At 39.9% G+C, this 16,544-nt stretch overlaps 1 protein-coding gene across 1 annotated transcript; it reads left to right on the top strand.

Moving 5' to 3' along the window:
* Window positions 1-1,306: 1,306 nt before the first annotated feature.
* On the top strand, window positions 1,307-16,394 carry LOC104954336 (calcium/calmodulin-dependent 3',5'-cyclic nucleotide phosphodiesterase 1C-like; the record flags this gene model as incomplete). Its single annotated transcript, XM_010781431.1, has 10 exons — window positions 1,307-1,449; window positions 1,962-2,063; window positions 5,410-5,530; window positions 6,749-6,830; window positions 8,023-8,143; window positions 9,897-10,048; window positions 10,502-10,579; window positions 11,437-11,670; window positions 12,428-12,490; window positions 13,105-16,394. Coding segments are annotated over 10 exons (1,116 nt in total), but the record flags the coding sequence as incomplete, so codon positions are not given.
* Window positions 16,395-16,544: the final 150 nt, after the last annotated feature.

The following is a 16,544-nucleotide window of genomic DNA, read 5'->3' as shown; positions in this document are numbered from 1 at the left end:
TTGAAAAAGATGAATTAAACCCTGATGCGAGGTATATCAAATTGTTAATATCAGATGGTCAAATCAAGAAACAACTCTGCTCTTTTGTAATGTTAAACATGACATTTAACAAACCTTATCTGTATTAAGTTGTTTCACTACACCGTAGAACTTTTCTTTGCAGGAAGTATAGAGAGTACATTATCTAAAGTCACCACTGTGAAGCAACATGTAGTCCATATTTGCATAAATTGCTGGAAATGCTACTGCAGCACCGAGATAATACGCCTGTTATTCTCTCCATTTGACTTGATTAGCAAAGCCAGCTGAGTGAAGCAGCTCTATTAAACATCCAGCTCGCTACCTCACTGTAACTCAACTCTGTTCAAACCAACAGACAGTTAGATATCTGAAATGACAGAAACCTTGTTGGGAAATCAGTTCAGTGGCCTGACCCAAAACAACCCAACTGCACTAATTGACCTCACCGAGCTACAGCTCCTGTCAATCCAACAAATGGGAAATGATAAACACATACAGTTATGGAACATAAGCCTCTCTTTAGGTATTTCCGATACATATTTAGTAAGAAAGCCTTGTCCGTGTACCATATGTGTCAGTCCGGATGCACTCAAGTGTTTCAAGAGTTATAAAACTCAAGAATTAAACACAATGAAACTAAATAAACACTGTGTCGCTAATCTCACATACAAATCCGCTCCTTTATCTCTCTACACTGACCTTACTGTAACTGTTCTGAACAATATGCTCTCCCCATGGCATGTCAAAATATAATCCCTAACACACTGTGGTGCACGAATTACATAAACAGAGAGATTAAAATATGCATCCCATGGCCGGTCCAAGGCAATAGGCAGAGAGAGATGGTATGTCAACTAGAGATGTCCCGATCCGATCACGTGATCGGGGATCGGAGCCGATCACGTGATTTTCAAAAGATCGGAATCGGGAGGAAAAAAATCGGGGATCGGGATTCTTTTTTTTCTTTTTTTTAAATGTTGTTTTCNGTGCATTGCTTGAATTTTACTTAACAGACTGTATGTGGTTTGTCTTGTGTGTCATGTTTTGCATTTTGTCTTTTTGTTTATGTATGTCTCAACAACTTACAGACATACATAAACAAAAAGACAAAATGCAAAACATGACACACAAGACAAACCACATACAGTCTGTTAAGTAAAATTCAAGCAATGCACACAATCATTACAATTTGAGACAGTCGATTTAGTAGTAGCCATTTTGAGGGGTCTATTATCCCTCTATAAGCTGTTCTTGCCAATAAAGACCTAGATAACTATTGCTCTGCTTTCGCTCCGACAGGTCAGACACAGCTATCCTGTACAATGACCGCTCGGTGTTGGAAAGTCACCACGTCAGCGCCGCCTACCGCCTGCTGCAGGAGGACGATGAGATGAACATCCTCTACAACCTCTCCAAGGACGACTGGAGGTCAGTGAGACAGATATGAGACAGACAGTAAGAGGAGGAGAGACAGGGAGGTGAAAGAGCTGAGGGACAGCAGCAGAAGATACAACTCAGAGATTTACTAGTTCAAGTCAAATGGAGAGGCAGGTCAAGCGGAACAGTTTCACAATGTACATATCGCCCCAACATGACCTTATCTCTCATTTTACAAGACTCACAACGGTGCTCAGTGGAGAGAACATCAGAAGAGTTGCATCCCCTTCAAGGTCCAACAACTTTGTGCTAAATGGAACTGTTATGTGTGATAAATACATTAAAGAGAGAAAGCGGCAATCCGACTTCTTAAGACATAAGCTGGGACTTGTCAAAGCAGATATTATAAATAGCTTTCAAAAACTGTGTTGGCTGACTTTACTTTTAGCCACATCCGAAATAAGTCGGCTTTTATTACCTGTGAGTTTGCCGGTTCATTACACAGCACATGGCCTCGTGTTTCCCTCTCACTTCTCTCTCCTCGTTCCTCTGCTTTCCTCCAGAGAGCTGCGGGCTCTGGTGGTGGAGATGGTGCTGGCCACAGACATGTCCTGCCACTTCCAGCAGGTTAAGGCCATGAAGAACTCCCTACAACAGCCTGAGGGGTCAGTTCACTTCACTGCTGTTGCTTTTGTTGTTTTTCCTTTCCTACTGTTTACACTCTCTGCCCTCATCCCAGCCATTTGCATCCTCATTAACCCTGCCATGAGCCACTGTGTACTAACCTCCAGTTGTTTACAACCCAATTATCCCTGCCCTGAGGATGCACTAATAACACAACGCACATGAATGTTTACATCAGATGGGGATTGGGACGATATCTGTTGCTCGCGTGTTGTTTGCTCAAAATAAAAAAGGAATGAGTATTAACTAGAACCAGTGTCATGCATTGTTCAGCACAGGTATACAGTAGGGTAATACTACATGCCCTCTCAGGCACAAACACTGGATGTTGTGTGTGCTGGAAGTCTGCACAGGACTTCCACAAGAGTTATAGTGTAGTCACACCAGCTTTGGCATGGTGAAATGTATTTGCTCACTGCGGTGAAAAACAGCCTGCGGCACAAAAGTTGCTGCCAGTTTCTCTGGCACACTATAGAAGGCTCGAGCTAAGATGACCTGCTGGAGAACATTAGCGTCCCAAAAGCTATCAAATATTCTGTTTCCCAGCACTAATGTTCAACAACTTTCAACTTAAACTTTAATGTTTTTAAAAACATACTGCTGTATAAATGACAACATGAACCCTAGTAGTACAGTCACTGCCGTCGCTTGAACCATTGTCGTATCCTGGTAGCTAGAAGAAACAATAATCATAATTTTGGTCACTGAGCGTAAATATTTACGCTTATATAAACTCTTCCTCTTGAAGTCACTAATATTTAATGATGTGAGCAAACATATTTTATTTGGGTCCTCTGAACAGTATAAGTTTATCTTTGCTGTACTCGTTAATAAGCTAGCATGCCTGCCAAAAGGTAGATTACTGACTAAAAATAAATAAATATGGAGAACATAACATGGAGCTCCTTGATAGCGCGTGCCGTAACCATAACAACCTTGGATTGGCCATGGGACCTTTCTGAATGTCTAACCCCTTTCCCCCTGTCCCAATTGTCAAGGCGTAGAACATTTGGATTAGGTACTGGTCCATTACAGAATCAGAAGACCTTTATTAGTCCCACGGAGGGGAAATCTGCATCGTTACAGCAGGAAAGAGCCACAGACAGCTTAATGTTACTAAGTTATGATATAATACAAAGTATAATAAAAAAAATAAAAGTAAAAAAAATACTTTTCAAAATACAAATCCTGTAACAGTTCTTAGGATTTAGCAGCCAGGTATATACAGTTCTTAATGGCATATGTATATAATGTATATATTGCACATATAGCACCTATTGCACATAGTTTGATGGTATTTAACAGCAGCAAGTTACACAATTTACAAAATACAAAAAAAAAGAAACAAAAAATTACAGAATTCCACTTCACTACGAATGAAGGATTCGTTACAGCAGTGTCCATTGACAAAGATTGCTGTTTGCTGTGTGTTTTCTAGGGAGCGTGTTGTTACCTGCTCCTATTCTGATAGTGTACCAAAGTGTTCTGTGTCAAATCAAAACGTTACATTGGAGAAATAAAAATTCCTTGCAGAACAGAACAGCCCGACTGCCAGTACTTCCTTTTCACACATTTCAATCACAGCACTTTCTACAGTGACTGATAGCCGGGACTGCTCTACATGCAGACAAAAAAAAGCAGATTGCAAAACAAAAGAGAGCTATCAAGCAAACTATCATATGACGAGATGAGTCATCACTCCTGATGGAGCTGCAACGCTTACGAGAGAAAGCTGGAAGAAACTCGTTGACCTTGGGGTATTTCTTTTCACTGTGATATCGCGCAGCACTCATCATGATTTAGAAAAATGCTCAGAAAGCAGTGATGTGGCGATAAGCAGCTTCCTGAGAAACACATGTACGAATCAACAACATTGAGATTCCTGCTTATGAGTATATCTTATAATTCAAAGAGTGCTGACAGGAAGGTAATCACCAAGCTACGTAATAGGGTACACACACAAGCGCACATAAACAAGATTGCAGTCTGCAGGAAGCTGTTTTGCTGAATAGACTTTAATGTAAGGTAATTCAAGCCGGTCTGCTCCAGGCCTGCTTTGAATGCTCTTTAAGACCCAATCTGCCGCAAATGGAACGAGGGGAAATTTGAGCCAGTCCTTCTCACCTCTGTTTAACCTTGTGCTGTGTGTGTGTGTACTTGTGTGTGTCTGTGTGTGTGCGTGCGTGCGCGTGTGTGTTTTCAGTCGTGTGCCTATTTCCATATTGCACTGTGTCTGTTCATTCATGCGTCAGTCCATTTAACATGATATGTTGATATGGTTATTATCAGGTGATATCTCAGACACCACTGATGTCTGATGAGGTGAGATGATGCGTCTTCACACTTGTTCCAGTGTGAAGAACCGATTTGCCTACCGGAGGCAGTATGATGGGGAATCTTTATGGGCTTTAAAAAATATATTTTCAGATGGAAGTTTCTCTGTCTATAGATGTCTGTGCTTCAAAGCCCATGCTAATAGACGTCAATTGATATTGCCTTTTCTTTTGAAATATTCAACCTGCAATGGTGAGTTTATACTCCACCTGCTACTCTGTTGAGTATAATCATTTCAACTGCTTCTGTATATTACACAGTAGCAGTTGAAATGATTGGTGCACATGTTACTCTAGGATAATAGGTTTTACATTTCAACCAAGTCTATTATAAAACAATATCCATGCACATTGACTGTGAGTTGATCCCTCTCTCAGAGACTCCCATGTAAGCAATGGGCGATAACATCTACAGTTATTTTGTGTAAAAATGCATTTAAATGATGGTCAAAGCTAACAAAAGTATTTGAGTTAGCCGAATGAGGAAGTTATCCTTTAAACTTATTTTCAGTCTGAATACATAGGTCTACTGCTTTAACTGTAGAATGTATGCCTAATGTTGATACATTTTAAACGGGAAAAGTAGATACTTTACTGAACATACTGTACAAGACTGTGAAAACGTTTCTCTCCTATGAATTTTTAAACATTTTATTGGAGCTGTTCTTGCACAGAAAGTCATTTTTTGTGGACAGATTGATGGAAAAACATTCGCAGCTGTGCCACATTTTTCCCATTTCTTTTATGATTGACCCTTCAGTCTTCAGGGACGCTCAGTGTTTCAGAAATGTTCTTGTATCCTTCCCTGGCTTGGTATTTTTCAATAACCTTGTTGCAGGTTTTATGTTGAAGGTGTTTGGCCTCACAATTTAGATTAGTTATTACAGTGACAGTAAAACCTTTTTGCTGCACCTGTAGTCATTAAGGTGACGTATTAATAGGCTTGGTGCAGGATTCTTTGATTAACAGTTGAATATCTTGGTCTGTTTTGCAGCATTGACAAGCCCAAAGCCCTGTCCCTGCTGCTGCACACGGCAGACATCAGCCACCCGGCCAAAAGTTGGGACCTCCACCACCGCTGGACCACCTCTCTACTGGAGGAGTTCTTCAGACAGGTCAGTGTGTGTTCCAAAGAGGCTGGACCAGTGTGTTTTTCAGTGCTTTGAATATGTACAGGTGACATGCCGTGCTTTTCAACTAGTAACATAAACAGACATAGATATAGATATTTTCATAGATAAACAACCATTTAAATGATGTGATTACAAAAAGCAACACACTTCTAGAGCCCTTGAATTGTAAAACCTAACCTGGCTTTCAGACCTGGTTCTTATTATTGAAAATAGCATACCGGTACATTTAGTTTCCGCACTTCAGCTTTAGATTGCGTCACATGATCTTCCTCAGCAGATGGGAGTTCAACCCATTTGTCAGTAAGTTTCAGATATTTCCAAAAAACTCTTTATATACTTAGGCCTCAAAAGTTGAGATGGAAAATTCTTGGCTTTCATGTCACACCTGTGCTTTTCCTGCAATGTGAAAAAGAGTCTCTATTGGACGAGCTGTTGAGAAACTCTTCTCCTGGGAGGATTGCCAGAAGATGAAACACCAGTTTTGAAATGGATTCAAAACGTCCTCACAGTAGTACACTCTCAATACTTGTAGCCGCTCCTTTGGTGCTGGTTGCAACAAAAACTGTTATTAGTTTTCATTGTGTGTTCAGACTAGGTTTACAATAATGATTGATTGATTTAATATAGTTCTTCTGCATAACTCTAGCCCCCAAAGCACTGCAGTCATGTTTATAAGTTTAATTGCAGGCACTCTGCTCGTTGTCATCATTAAAAATCCTGCCATGACTTGGCTCCATTGCAGATTAAAATGTAGAACATTAGCTCTTTTTTAAAACAATGCATTCGGCTATAAATATTAGATTGTGGATTTGTTTGTCAAAAAGAGGGACAGCGGTCTAACTGGGGCCACATTGCTTTCATCTCTTCCATTACGAATCCACATTGTTCTCATTATCAGTGCTATTGTTATTGTGGCTTTTTTCACGAGGCCTTTATCTCCCGGGATACGAATCTCCGATAAATAGCTCCTCCAAAGAACATTGCCTCCCGACTCCACATCTCATCTCTTTGTGACAAAAAAATCAGAGGGAGAAAATGAAACACATTTGTGGCCCAAAAGCACTCGGGGCGGGGGGCCAGACAAATCCAAAGCCTGATGATAGAAGTGTGAGTGTATGCCGTATTATGTCTGGAGGCTGCGGCACATTTTCATAGAGAAGCTGAGATTGGCTCTGACCGAGGTGGCTGCTGTATTTTCAGGGGGACAAAGAATCAGAGCTGGGCCTGCCGTTCTCTCCGCTCTGCGACAGGAAGTCAACAATGGTGGCCCAGTCCCAGATCGGTGAGTGGCTTCTGCATCTATACTCTCACCACCTGTGTGTGTGTGTGCGTGCGTGCGTGCGTGCGTGCGTGCGTGCGTGCGTGCGTGCGTGCGTGCGTGCGTATCAACAATGTTACATTTCAGAAAGAAGGTTTCCTCTTCATAAAAAGCAAGCAGGGCCTACTTCAAATCAACAGGCATCTTAATAATCAAGTTAATCAAAGTCCAAAATTACCAAATGAATACACAAAGCAGAAGGATGCCAGCTTATGTATATATCCTTTCTTTGTCCTTCTGCTAAGAGGAATATCGAGTGTATGCAAATTACACCTGTGTACGATAATGAGCTGGACGTGTGTGTTGCCAAATAGCAAAAAAGGACAGAGAGCAGTGTACTTAATAGAGACCTGATTTATGATAAAGTTGACTCCGTTCTTCAAGCTTATTTTTTATGGGTCTTTCTAGAATAAATATAAAATGTCACTGAATGTTTCTTTGTTGTGGCTGCATGCAGAGGTTGTGGCAGGGAAATCGTCACCTTTTGCAGGATAGGTTTTCTTTTTTTTTAAATGTATTTGTATGTCTTTGTACTTCTTGGGCACATTATTGATATTTCACAATCTCTCTTTGCCTAGGCTGTTTTAGGTAGTTTGACTATGGGGTCATATCTCTGGAAATGAACCAGAATTGACCTATACAGTACGTAGATGATTATGTATTTTGGGTTACTGCAGATTGACCCCATGGCTTACTGCTCTTTATAAAGAGAGCATTGAGCTTCCCTCTATGCCTTTCTTATGCCATGTATGTGCATATAATAACAAGATGACCTTTCGACTAGGTCCGTAACTTCATCTTAAAGAATTTTCCGTTGCCTTAGAGAAAAAAACGGTTTCCATTAGTTCAATGTTAGCAGTGTCTATTCCTTTCTCATGTTGCTCTGCTCGGTCTTAGTTGCAAACATCCCCATTGATCCCTGTCTAAAAATATATTGAGGTTTTTCTTTAATGTAATTTCTGAAGTTCATAAATCCATTGCTCCATTTTGAAACGCTCACCTTGATAATCATTATTAACATTCTTAATATTAAAAACGCCAGCGTAACAGTGATTCTTCAGGTCTTTTACACACCCCAGTCTTCATTATACAACATAAACACCTAAATCAAAACATATTGATCTATAAACTGGTTTGCTGATATCTTTGTCACCAGGGTTCATCGACTTCATCGTGGTGCCCACCTTCACTGTGCTGACGGACATGATGGAGCGGATCGTCAAACCGCTCATCGACGAGGCCTCCCATGCAGGTGTTGCCGGCTTTAGACGCTCAAGGTAGGTTTCAGCACTTTCTCTAAGAAATCATTTGCAAACAAAAAGTTTGCATGCTGCTGAGTAGCAGGACTGAGCAGATGGAAGTGGGTGACAATATGCAAATCTGGGCACATTTTAATCAAGCAGCCAGCTTAATCAAGGATGGAAAATCTACTGTTTTCTACCCGTCACCTCTCATACCTGTCTGAGTAACTGCTGGCTCAATGACGTGATTAAAGCTCAACATCTCTCTGCAATAACAGCATATCTAATGGCTGAATGGAGAACAGCAGATGAGTCTCCCATGAATAATCAATTTATGTGCGTGGAAATGTCTCCACCTTTCATTTGGGCAAAGCCACACACCTTGAAATTGACATTTTAGAGATCCCGTCTCCTCTTCTCTGAGAAGAAAAGTGGGCTTCATTGAAGGTGTTGCATTCTCAAAAGTCTCTCCTGGTACAAAGAAAAACGTCTTTTTGCATTCACCGGCTTCATTAATTGGCTGAGTACTTTCCTTTCTCCCGCATACTTAATCAGGTATGTGCAAGGCTTTGAAACCATGCTAATAAGAACGTAAATTCAACTTACTCTGGCATTACCTTTTAAACCATCCAGAGAAATGTAATTAAATATAAGTTAAGACTGTAATTAGTATCTTTTAAAGTGAGACTTTTTGAAAAAACACAGCAGCACTTTGAGAGTCTGGCTCTTCATCTTTCGTTGCACCTGCACATCAATACCAGCCTCAACTGCAGTCATTAGCATCACTCAGTGACTCCAGCCCAAGTTAACGGCGTGGAAGTCTCAGAGAGTGTTTCCATTTGTTCTCTCTCCTTGGTATCGTACACGCCTTGGTGCTTCTGGACTTTCCTTAACATTTATAGCTGTTTTCAATCATCTTTAACTATCTGCCTTCCCGGCCTGCTTCAGATGATCTACCTGTCTTTCTCTCTTCTTCTCTTAATGTGCCTCTGAGTCTGAAAGCGCATTTTATTTTTTAGCGAATCTAGGAATAGAAATGTCAGTCTGTTGATCTGTTGGTCCTCCAACAGACATGTGTGAGCCCCATGAGAGGAATTGAAAAAAACGAATCCCTAAAAAGAACACACAGAAATGTCCATAAAGTTGTGTGGCTCACAAAAGACATATTTGGAAAGATAATGGACAGAGTTGAAGCCGCACAGGGCGAAATATCCTGTATTTAGAGCAAAGTATGTGCTTTCATCAAACGCATGCCGAACATACCTACTTCTTTTATAGTGTTCTTTTAAAGCAGGGCCTCTTTTAAAGATATAGATTCTCAAACCACGCTCTGAAACTTTCTAGAGCTCATCCCAGAAGAACAAAATACAATGTTAAACTCTTTTCAATCTGATTAGCTGAGTAGCACTCAATACTTAACGTGTGAAAATAGGTAGGTGCTCCTTTAACTTGACTTAATCCTGGGAGAAGCTCTCACCTGTGTCTGGTTGCGTCTCCAACAGCGCTTTGTAAACCGTACCATCTATATTCAATCCTTCTTTTATTGAAGACACAATTAGCTCCAGTGTCTCAAACCTGAATTCCGTGAAATTGAGCTCTCAAGTTAATTAGTGCATCTTTTGGGTATTTGAGATATCTCCTTCATTCAGAAAAACCACACCACACGTTCTCTGAGTTTTAAGGTAATCTTGTTCATTCTGAAAGAAATGCAGCAAATATATTCCTTCAAGTGAATGCATTCCGCTTCTTTAACTTAAACGACCTTCCTTCCTCTGGTTTTCCTGTCCAGTCTGAACAGTATTAGCTCAGATGAGACCAAGAGGCTCAGCAGCTCGTCAGGACAGAGCTCTCTGCTGATGGTGGACCTGAAGAACTTCAAGGCTCTGTGGAACGAAGAGGTTTACCAGAACAGAGAGAGGTGGAAATCTCAGGCTGCTAAAGGTACAGTACACCCTTACAACAACCAACATATCATACAGGGGGAAAAAAGGCCTCTTGGGGATTGTCCTGGTAAACCTGATCCGTCTGAATAGATCATGAGATTCACAATGATTTTTCATAAAGCTGCAATGCTCTTAACATCTGCAGAGCTTAGCTTACAGAGAGGGTGATTTGAACTGACCTGCATTCGTTTGGGATATTCACAGAACAGCCTGTCCTCTTGCATATGTTTTTATTTGAATATTTACATAATCAAGATGGCACCACTTTTGTAATCAAGCACCCATAAGTAGGAAGAAACAGCCCGATACATAGTGTTATCCTCTGATTATTATCTGTATGCAAAACCTATTGCTTGTAGTGATAATCAGTTTGTGGATCTACACCGTGTCTTCGCTTCTTTCAGCTCAGGTTTCCAGTCGACTTTAATGTTTGGTCAACTTTCCCCAACAGAATCTGTTCCTCCAGCAAAAAAGCTTCAGACAGCCCACTGTAACCTTCCTGCTCTGCACCAAACAGCAGAGACACACAGTAAGAGAATAGCTAGTGTGCACAGTGGAGCATTTAGCAGCTTAGATCCAGATATTTCCCTCAGGAGTTCGTAGAAACAAACACCCAACTCTGAATGAATGCTGATGTTCCTCCTTAATTGCAGGATGTGTAAATAGGCAGCTGTTTACTATGTCAACTTAATGCTGATGAATGTGTCTGCAGGTTGTTTCTGCTGCCTCCAAGTGGCCACTAACTAAGTCATTAAAGGTTTAGGTAAACAATCATAGAAATGTTATAGAAATATGTCTTTTATCAGGTCTGAAACAGAACAAATATCACCTATTGTGCAAAATCCATACAAGTATTGTATACATCAACATGTGTCCCCTCGGAAAGTTTCAGGAAAAAAGATTCTCTCGCTTTTTGTCCTGATCCATTTACTGTATATAGAAACCTGTCTGAAAATGAGCTGATCAGATTTTGGCCACTTGATGATGTCATATCGATTTTCTTGGCTTGTGTAACCATTAGCCAATCACCAGCCAAGGTAACACCCCCCCCCCTCACCTTATCACCTGAACCTCCTCCTAGAGCACCATTGTGGTCTTTTTAACCAAATCTCTCTCAGAGGGGCGTGGGGAGGGGCTCCTTATTTTCATCTAAAATAACAGACACAGAATCAGCACTTTTGAAACAGGGCTGAAACAGAGGGGATTATGGGTAATGCTGCAATGACTTGTTTGGTGTTTCAAGCCAAACACTTCCGAGACATGTTTTGTATATATCTGAGACCTATAATACATTGATGAAAAACAGTATAAAAGGGCACCTTTAAGTTAGATTAGTGAATGCAGACTCATATGCTAACATGCCCCCCACCCCCCATGTGACCTCAGAGGCGGAGGAGAGAGCTAAAAGGGATCTGGAGGAGCAGGCCCAGCAGGAAGAAGCCATGGAGCCCCGGGAGGTCCAGACAGAACCTGAACAGCCTGAACCAACGGAGGACCAACCGGAGGGGGAGGAGCCGGGGTCAGCAGAGGTCAGCCAAACACCAGATGGTAACACGGAGGAACCGGAGCAGGAAGCGCAGCCGGAGAGCCCCTCACTCAAGAACCCCCCCCTGCAGAACGGTGCAGAACGGTGCGGCCCTTTCACTGTTAAATCCCAGAGCACGATGTGACAGATGGAGATTTATAAGTCCTAATTGATCCATAGGAACAGTCAGCATGTTGCAATGAAAGTAAAAGATCTACAGTGAAACATATAATCCTGTGTGACTGACTCTTATATAAATGGGTTATAGCAAAGTGTAGGAGATGTGTTTATTTATGTTATACACCATTTGTCAAGCTAAAGAAAATGGATTTTAATCAAAGTTACTGTTATGTTTTATTTAAAAACTCACTTTTTCTTTTCATTTATTTTTTCATTTATTCTTAATCTTTTTATTTTAGTTGTATTATTTTCTATGTGTTTTACTCTATGTGTTTTACTCTATGATTTTATGTTGAGATGCTGTTTATTTCACTCGCTCTCTGTTTATTTGAATGTGAAAGCACTTTGTAACTAAAGGTGCTATATAAGTCAAGTCTATTATTATTTGTATTTGTATTATGTGAATGATAAGTAGTTTCTTCATGTTTTTATTCAATGCTAGAATAAGTCCACTAGACTTTAAAACACAGTTCTGTGGGTTTGAACAGTGTTTAGCTGCACACCATGGATGCATAATGGCTGACTGGCAGGTCAGGCAGGGGGTTTCCACAAACTTTTTGAAGGAGAGAGGATGCTTTGAGGATTTCATTTTGTTGTTTGGAAAGAGTAAATGTTTGCCGCCACTGAATGTGAGTCAGTGTGAGGAATAACACGACTGTTCTCACTCTTCAGGAGAGTTGTCTGAAGGGACTGAGTCTCCAGTGGGGGAAGAAAACAAGAACAAAGGAGACGCTGGTGAGTTCATTCCTGCAGCCCACGGCTTCTGACAAAAAACACATGAACTCAAGTGTCCACACTGAGATGCTATTTTGTAAGGTAGAGCCAGCTACATGTAGAACTAATACAGTCTAATGCAACAGTCCTGCAAGTATAATAATAATATTGAGTTTATTGAAACAATCTTAGAGCAAAAATACTGCAACTAATAAACAAGAAACTAGGTTAATGTATGACCTTGTGAAATTAGTTTTGAACTGTTGTTTTAATGTAATCTCCCTAACTCTTCTTTAGGCTATAAAGAGATCATATATGTACATTAGAATAGTTCTCTGCTTTAGGAGAGATGTTTGAGGACCTAATACAGTTGTTCTGAGTTTGTATCGCTATGGTTTATTGTACCTATTGTAATTTGCTTTGGATAAAAGTGTCAGCTGTTATGTCTTTACATGTTGACTTTAAGACAGTTTCTAGCTGCAGTCAAACAATATTTTGAACACATCCGAGAAAACTTATTAATGATGAGAAACTCAGGAACTGACTTTTTTGAAAATAGAACCATCCTGCTGAGATTCAGAACAGTTTGTAACATTATAATCTCTCTTTATTACTCCATGTCTGTGTTTCTAAAGCAGAGGTTACGATGGACTGAGCTGCCTCTCTGGGGCTGTCGCCCTAAAGCTACTAACCTGTTTGAGAGGACTCACTCTCAGACCGGAGGGAAGTCCATTATTTGGGCTGCGTCGCCCTCTACAGGCCACCAAGAAACTGACACCTTCACTTCCGTTTCTCTCTGTGAGCAAGTGTTTTCTTATTTTACTGCAAGGCTCCTGTTTGCAGAGCTCTACCCACGTGCATTAATCCTCCCTTCCTGCTTACTGATGAAGACGATAAAGAAGAAGATCTAAGGACCTTATTACGGCGACACGATAATGGGCTTATTTTTTGTTTGCCAATCTTTGACCTTGCTTTGGGTTGTGTTTCTAACTCAGCCACAGACATGTAGCCATTGTCCCACCGCTGTTATGTATCGCTGTCTACACTCACTATTAGATTTGAACACTTAAAGAACTGTGTAGGAAAAAAAAGTTTATTTAAGGACAAAGTGACGATCACACTTATTTATTTTGGTACTTATTTAAAGGTGCAGATTTATGGGAAATGCAGAATAAAGGGACTTTTGAAGCTGCTACACAGGATGTACAGCATGCTTATGTGTAGAGTCATTCCCAGGTTTAAAGCACTACTATTTTACTAGAAAGTACTCCTTTAACTCACCCTCTCTATGTAGAAACCTGACTTGTTCCTGTGCTTGCTGTTTAAACACATTTCAATCCCACATTGTATGTCCCTTAATACGTTTCATTTCCTTATGGCTATCAGACATGGTGAAATGTGTTTCCTCCAGCCATGTTTATATTGTGTCTCTGTCCTCTTTACTGTAAATGTTCAATGTGTGTACATGTATGAATACGATTCCACAATCCACCAACAGATGTTTTGGATTTAGTGTAAGATATTGCAGTGAGAAATGTCCAAAAATTAGAATGCAACTTTTACGTTTCAAACATATCACACATCGTTTTTTTTTTATAATATAAAAATCCTTTACTTTTTCTTTTTGTAAAGTTGTTCTGCTTCTCTTGTGTCCCACATGAGTCATGCACTAGTTATCCTCACACTGTGTGTCATTTCTTCGTCAAAAGACTTCTCGATGCCTTCTTATATGTATTCAAGCTGTAGCAAAGAGTCAACATGGCTGCAGGATTAGAAAATATATGTATTTTATTTTGCAGCTATGTTACAGCAGCTTGGCCTACGAGGTGCTGGTGTGATGTTTTCTCCACGTAGTTACGGCGTGCTCGCTCTCCTGTCAGCCAGTTGAACCCGTCGTGCTTCTGTGATGCGTCCGAGGCTACGAGTCCAAACTGTTTCTGCTTCTTGGTCCTTTGCCTGGTTTTGAAGGCTTGTAATGTTGTGTATAGGAGATGCAAATATTGCTTACTGTGCATATGTAACATATTGAACCTCCGCAATGCTGGTTAAGCTTTTACTATATACTTAATATGTGTAATTGGAAGAAAAAAATACAATTTTGGCAGTTGCATAATGATTGATATGATTTCCCCTATAAACTGTGAACTGTCATTATTTTGTTCTCCTTATGTTTTGATGATTTTGGGAAAATCCCCAAATGTTTGTTATTGTGCCAAGATCAAGTAAGGGCACTTTTTTTGATGTTATTATTACTATTATCATTTATTATTATTATTATCATTATTATTTTAAAGTATACTGTACTTGCATACTCAATCTCAATCTTTATTTATTTATATAGCACATTTAAAACAACCTTCAGTTGACCAAAGCGCTGTACAGGCAATAACTACAATATAAAATAACACAATGGGAGAACAATAAAACAATAGTTTATACTGTATGGGGGTTAAACAACTCCACACCTAAACATTTATATACAAATGTAGGATTTATTTTGTAGCCTATTTGTTTTAAAACACACTTCTCATTCTGATATTATGCCAGGAACTTTGGTATGGATAAAAATCAGTTTATCACATAATGCAACTTTGACCTAAAGAACACAGTCAGTGGTTAGCTGCCAGCTGGCTGAATGTGTGCCTATATACATGTTCTCTCCACCTGTAGGACAATTCACTGTGTGATGTCATTTGAATCTGTGCTGATCCAGGAACAGTCAAAGAAAACAATTCATATCTTCCTACAATTACTCCAGTCTTGAGTAAAGACTTCTATTTTGTTGAAAAGTGTCTCGTTTGATGTTTTTCAGAAGTATTTATGGTGGTATATATTTTGCTCTTTCTTCATGTAGAAAACATCTATTTTATAGCTGTATATCTTTTATTTTACTTTTACTGTACTGTTCGCTGGATTGTCCAAAATAACGTCTTCAACATGTAATGACATTTTGACATTGTGTCTCCTCTGGTGTCTCGTTTTAGTGTGTGTCTGTTGGATATGTTTAATGCCACCAGCTCTGAAGTCAGAAAAATGTAATTGGCTGAAAACTGTCCATTTAAAATGTAACAATCATATAAAAAAATAGATTTATAAATAGAACAAACGCATCGTGTGCTCCAATAGCCTGCCTGATACTCGGTGAAGCAGAATATATTTTCTGTACCGAGGGACCAACACATGTACAGTCTGTAGTTTGCTCCGTCTTTCACCTGCTACTGTATTTAACAAGAGTTTATACAACCATAATCACAAACATAGCTGTATTTATGACCTGTGAAGACTTCTAAACACGGTGTTTTGTAATTGTTACTACGGAACAGATTGTTTGTTGTTTGTTTGATGCTTTGTGTCCTTGTTTAGTTAGTCTGAATCACTCTATAATCATGGATCTCAAACTGTTCTAGTGACTGAGGTTAGATGGATCTAAAGCGTGTGTGAGAACCTGCCGAAAAATACTTAATGTGCATTTCTGATCTCCTCACTGTGACCTGCTCTATCTGTGTGTGTGTGTGTGTGTGTGTGTGTGTGTGTGTGTGTGTGTGTGTGTGTGTGTGTGTGTGTGTGTACATTCACGAACGAGAGTGTGTGTCTAGATGAAGGATTGCATGAGAGACAGAAAGTGACGCAGTGGACTGTTTAAAGCTGGTAAACAACTCACTGCCAAAAACATAAAAAAAGAAAATATCAGCACTTTTTTCCCCCTTTAAAGATCTCATTCTCATATATTGTATATACCATATTAGGCTTATGCCACAGAATGTGATTTCATATAGAAATCAAAAGTAGACGTATTATAAAGTTTAAATATAAAAAGTTATGTTAATACAAAAGCATTAAGGTGAGTAGTCAAACTAGCTAACAGAAGACAACCGCCTTAGGTTAAACCCTCCACTACATCCATGAAGACTAAGTGTGTGTGTGTGTGTGTGTGTGAGAGAGTGTGTATGTGCATGCATGTATGTGTGTGTGTGTGTGAGAGAGAGAGAGAGAGAGAGAGTGTGTGTGTGTGTGAGAGAGAGAGAGAGAGAGAGAGNGGTGAGTAGTCAAACTAGCTAACAGAAGACAACCGCCT

The sequence above is a fragment of the Notothenia coriiceps genome, unplaced genomic scaffold (assembly GCF_000735185.1).
Source record: "Notothenia coriiceps isolate Sejong01 unplaced genomic scaffold, NC01 NC01_scaffold00023271, whole genome shotgun sequence".
Classification (NCBI taxonomy): Eukaryota; Metazoa; Chordata; class Actinopteri; order Perciformes; family Nototheniidae; genus Notothenia; species Notothenia coriiceps.
Note: the sequence above shows the minus strand (reverse complement) of the source record. Positions and strands in the feature narration are given on the sequence as shown.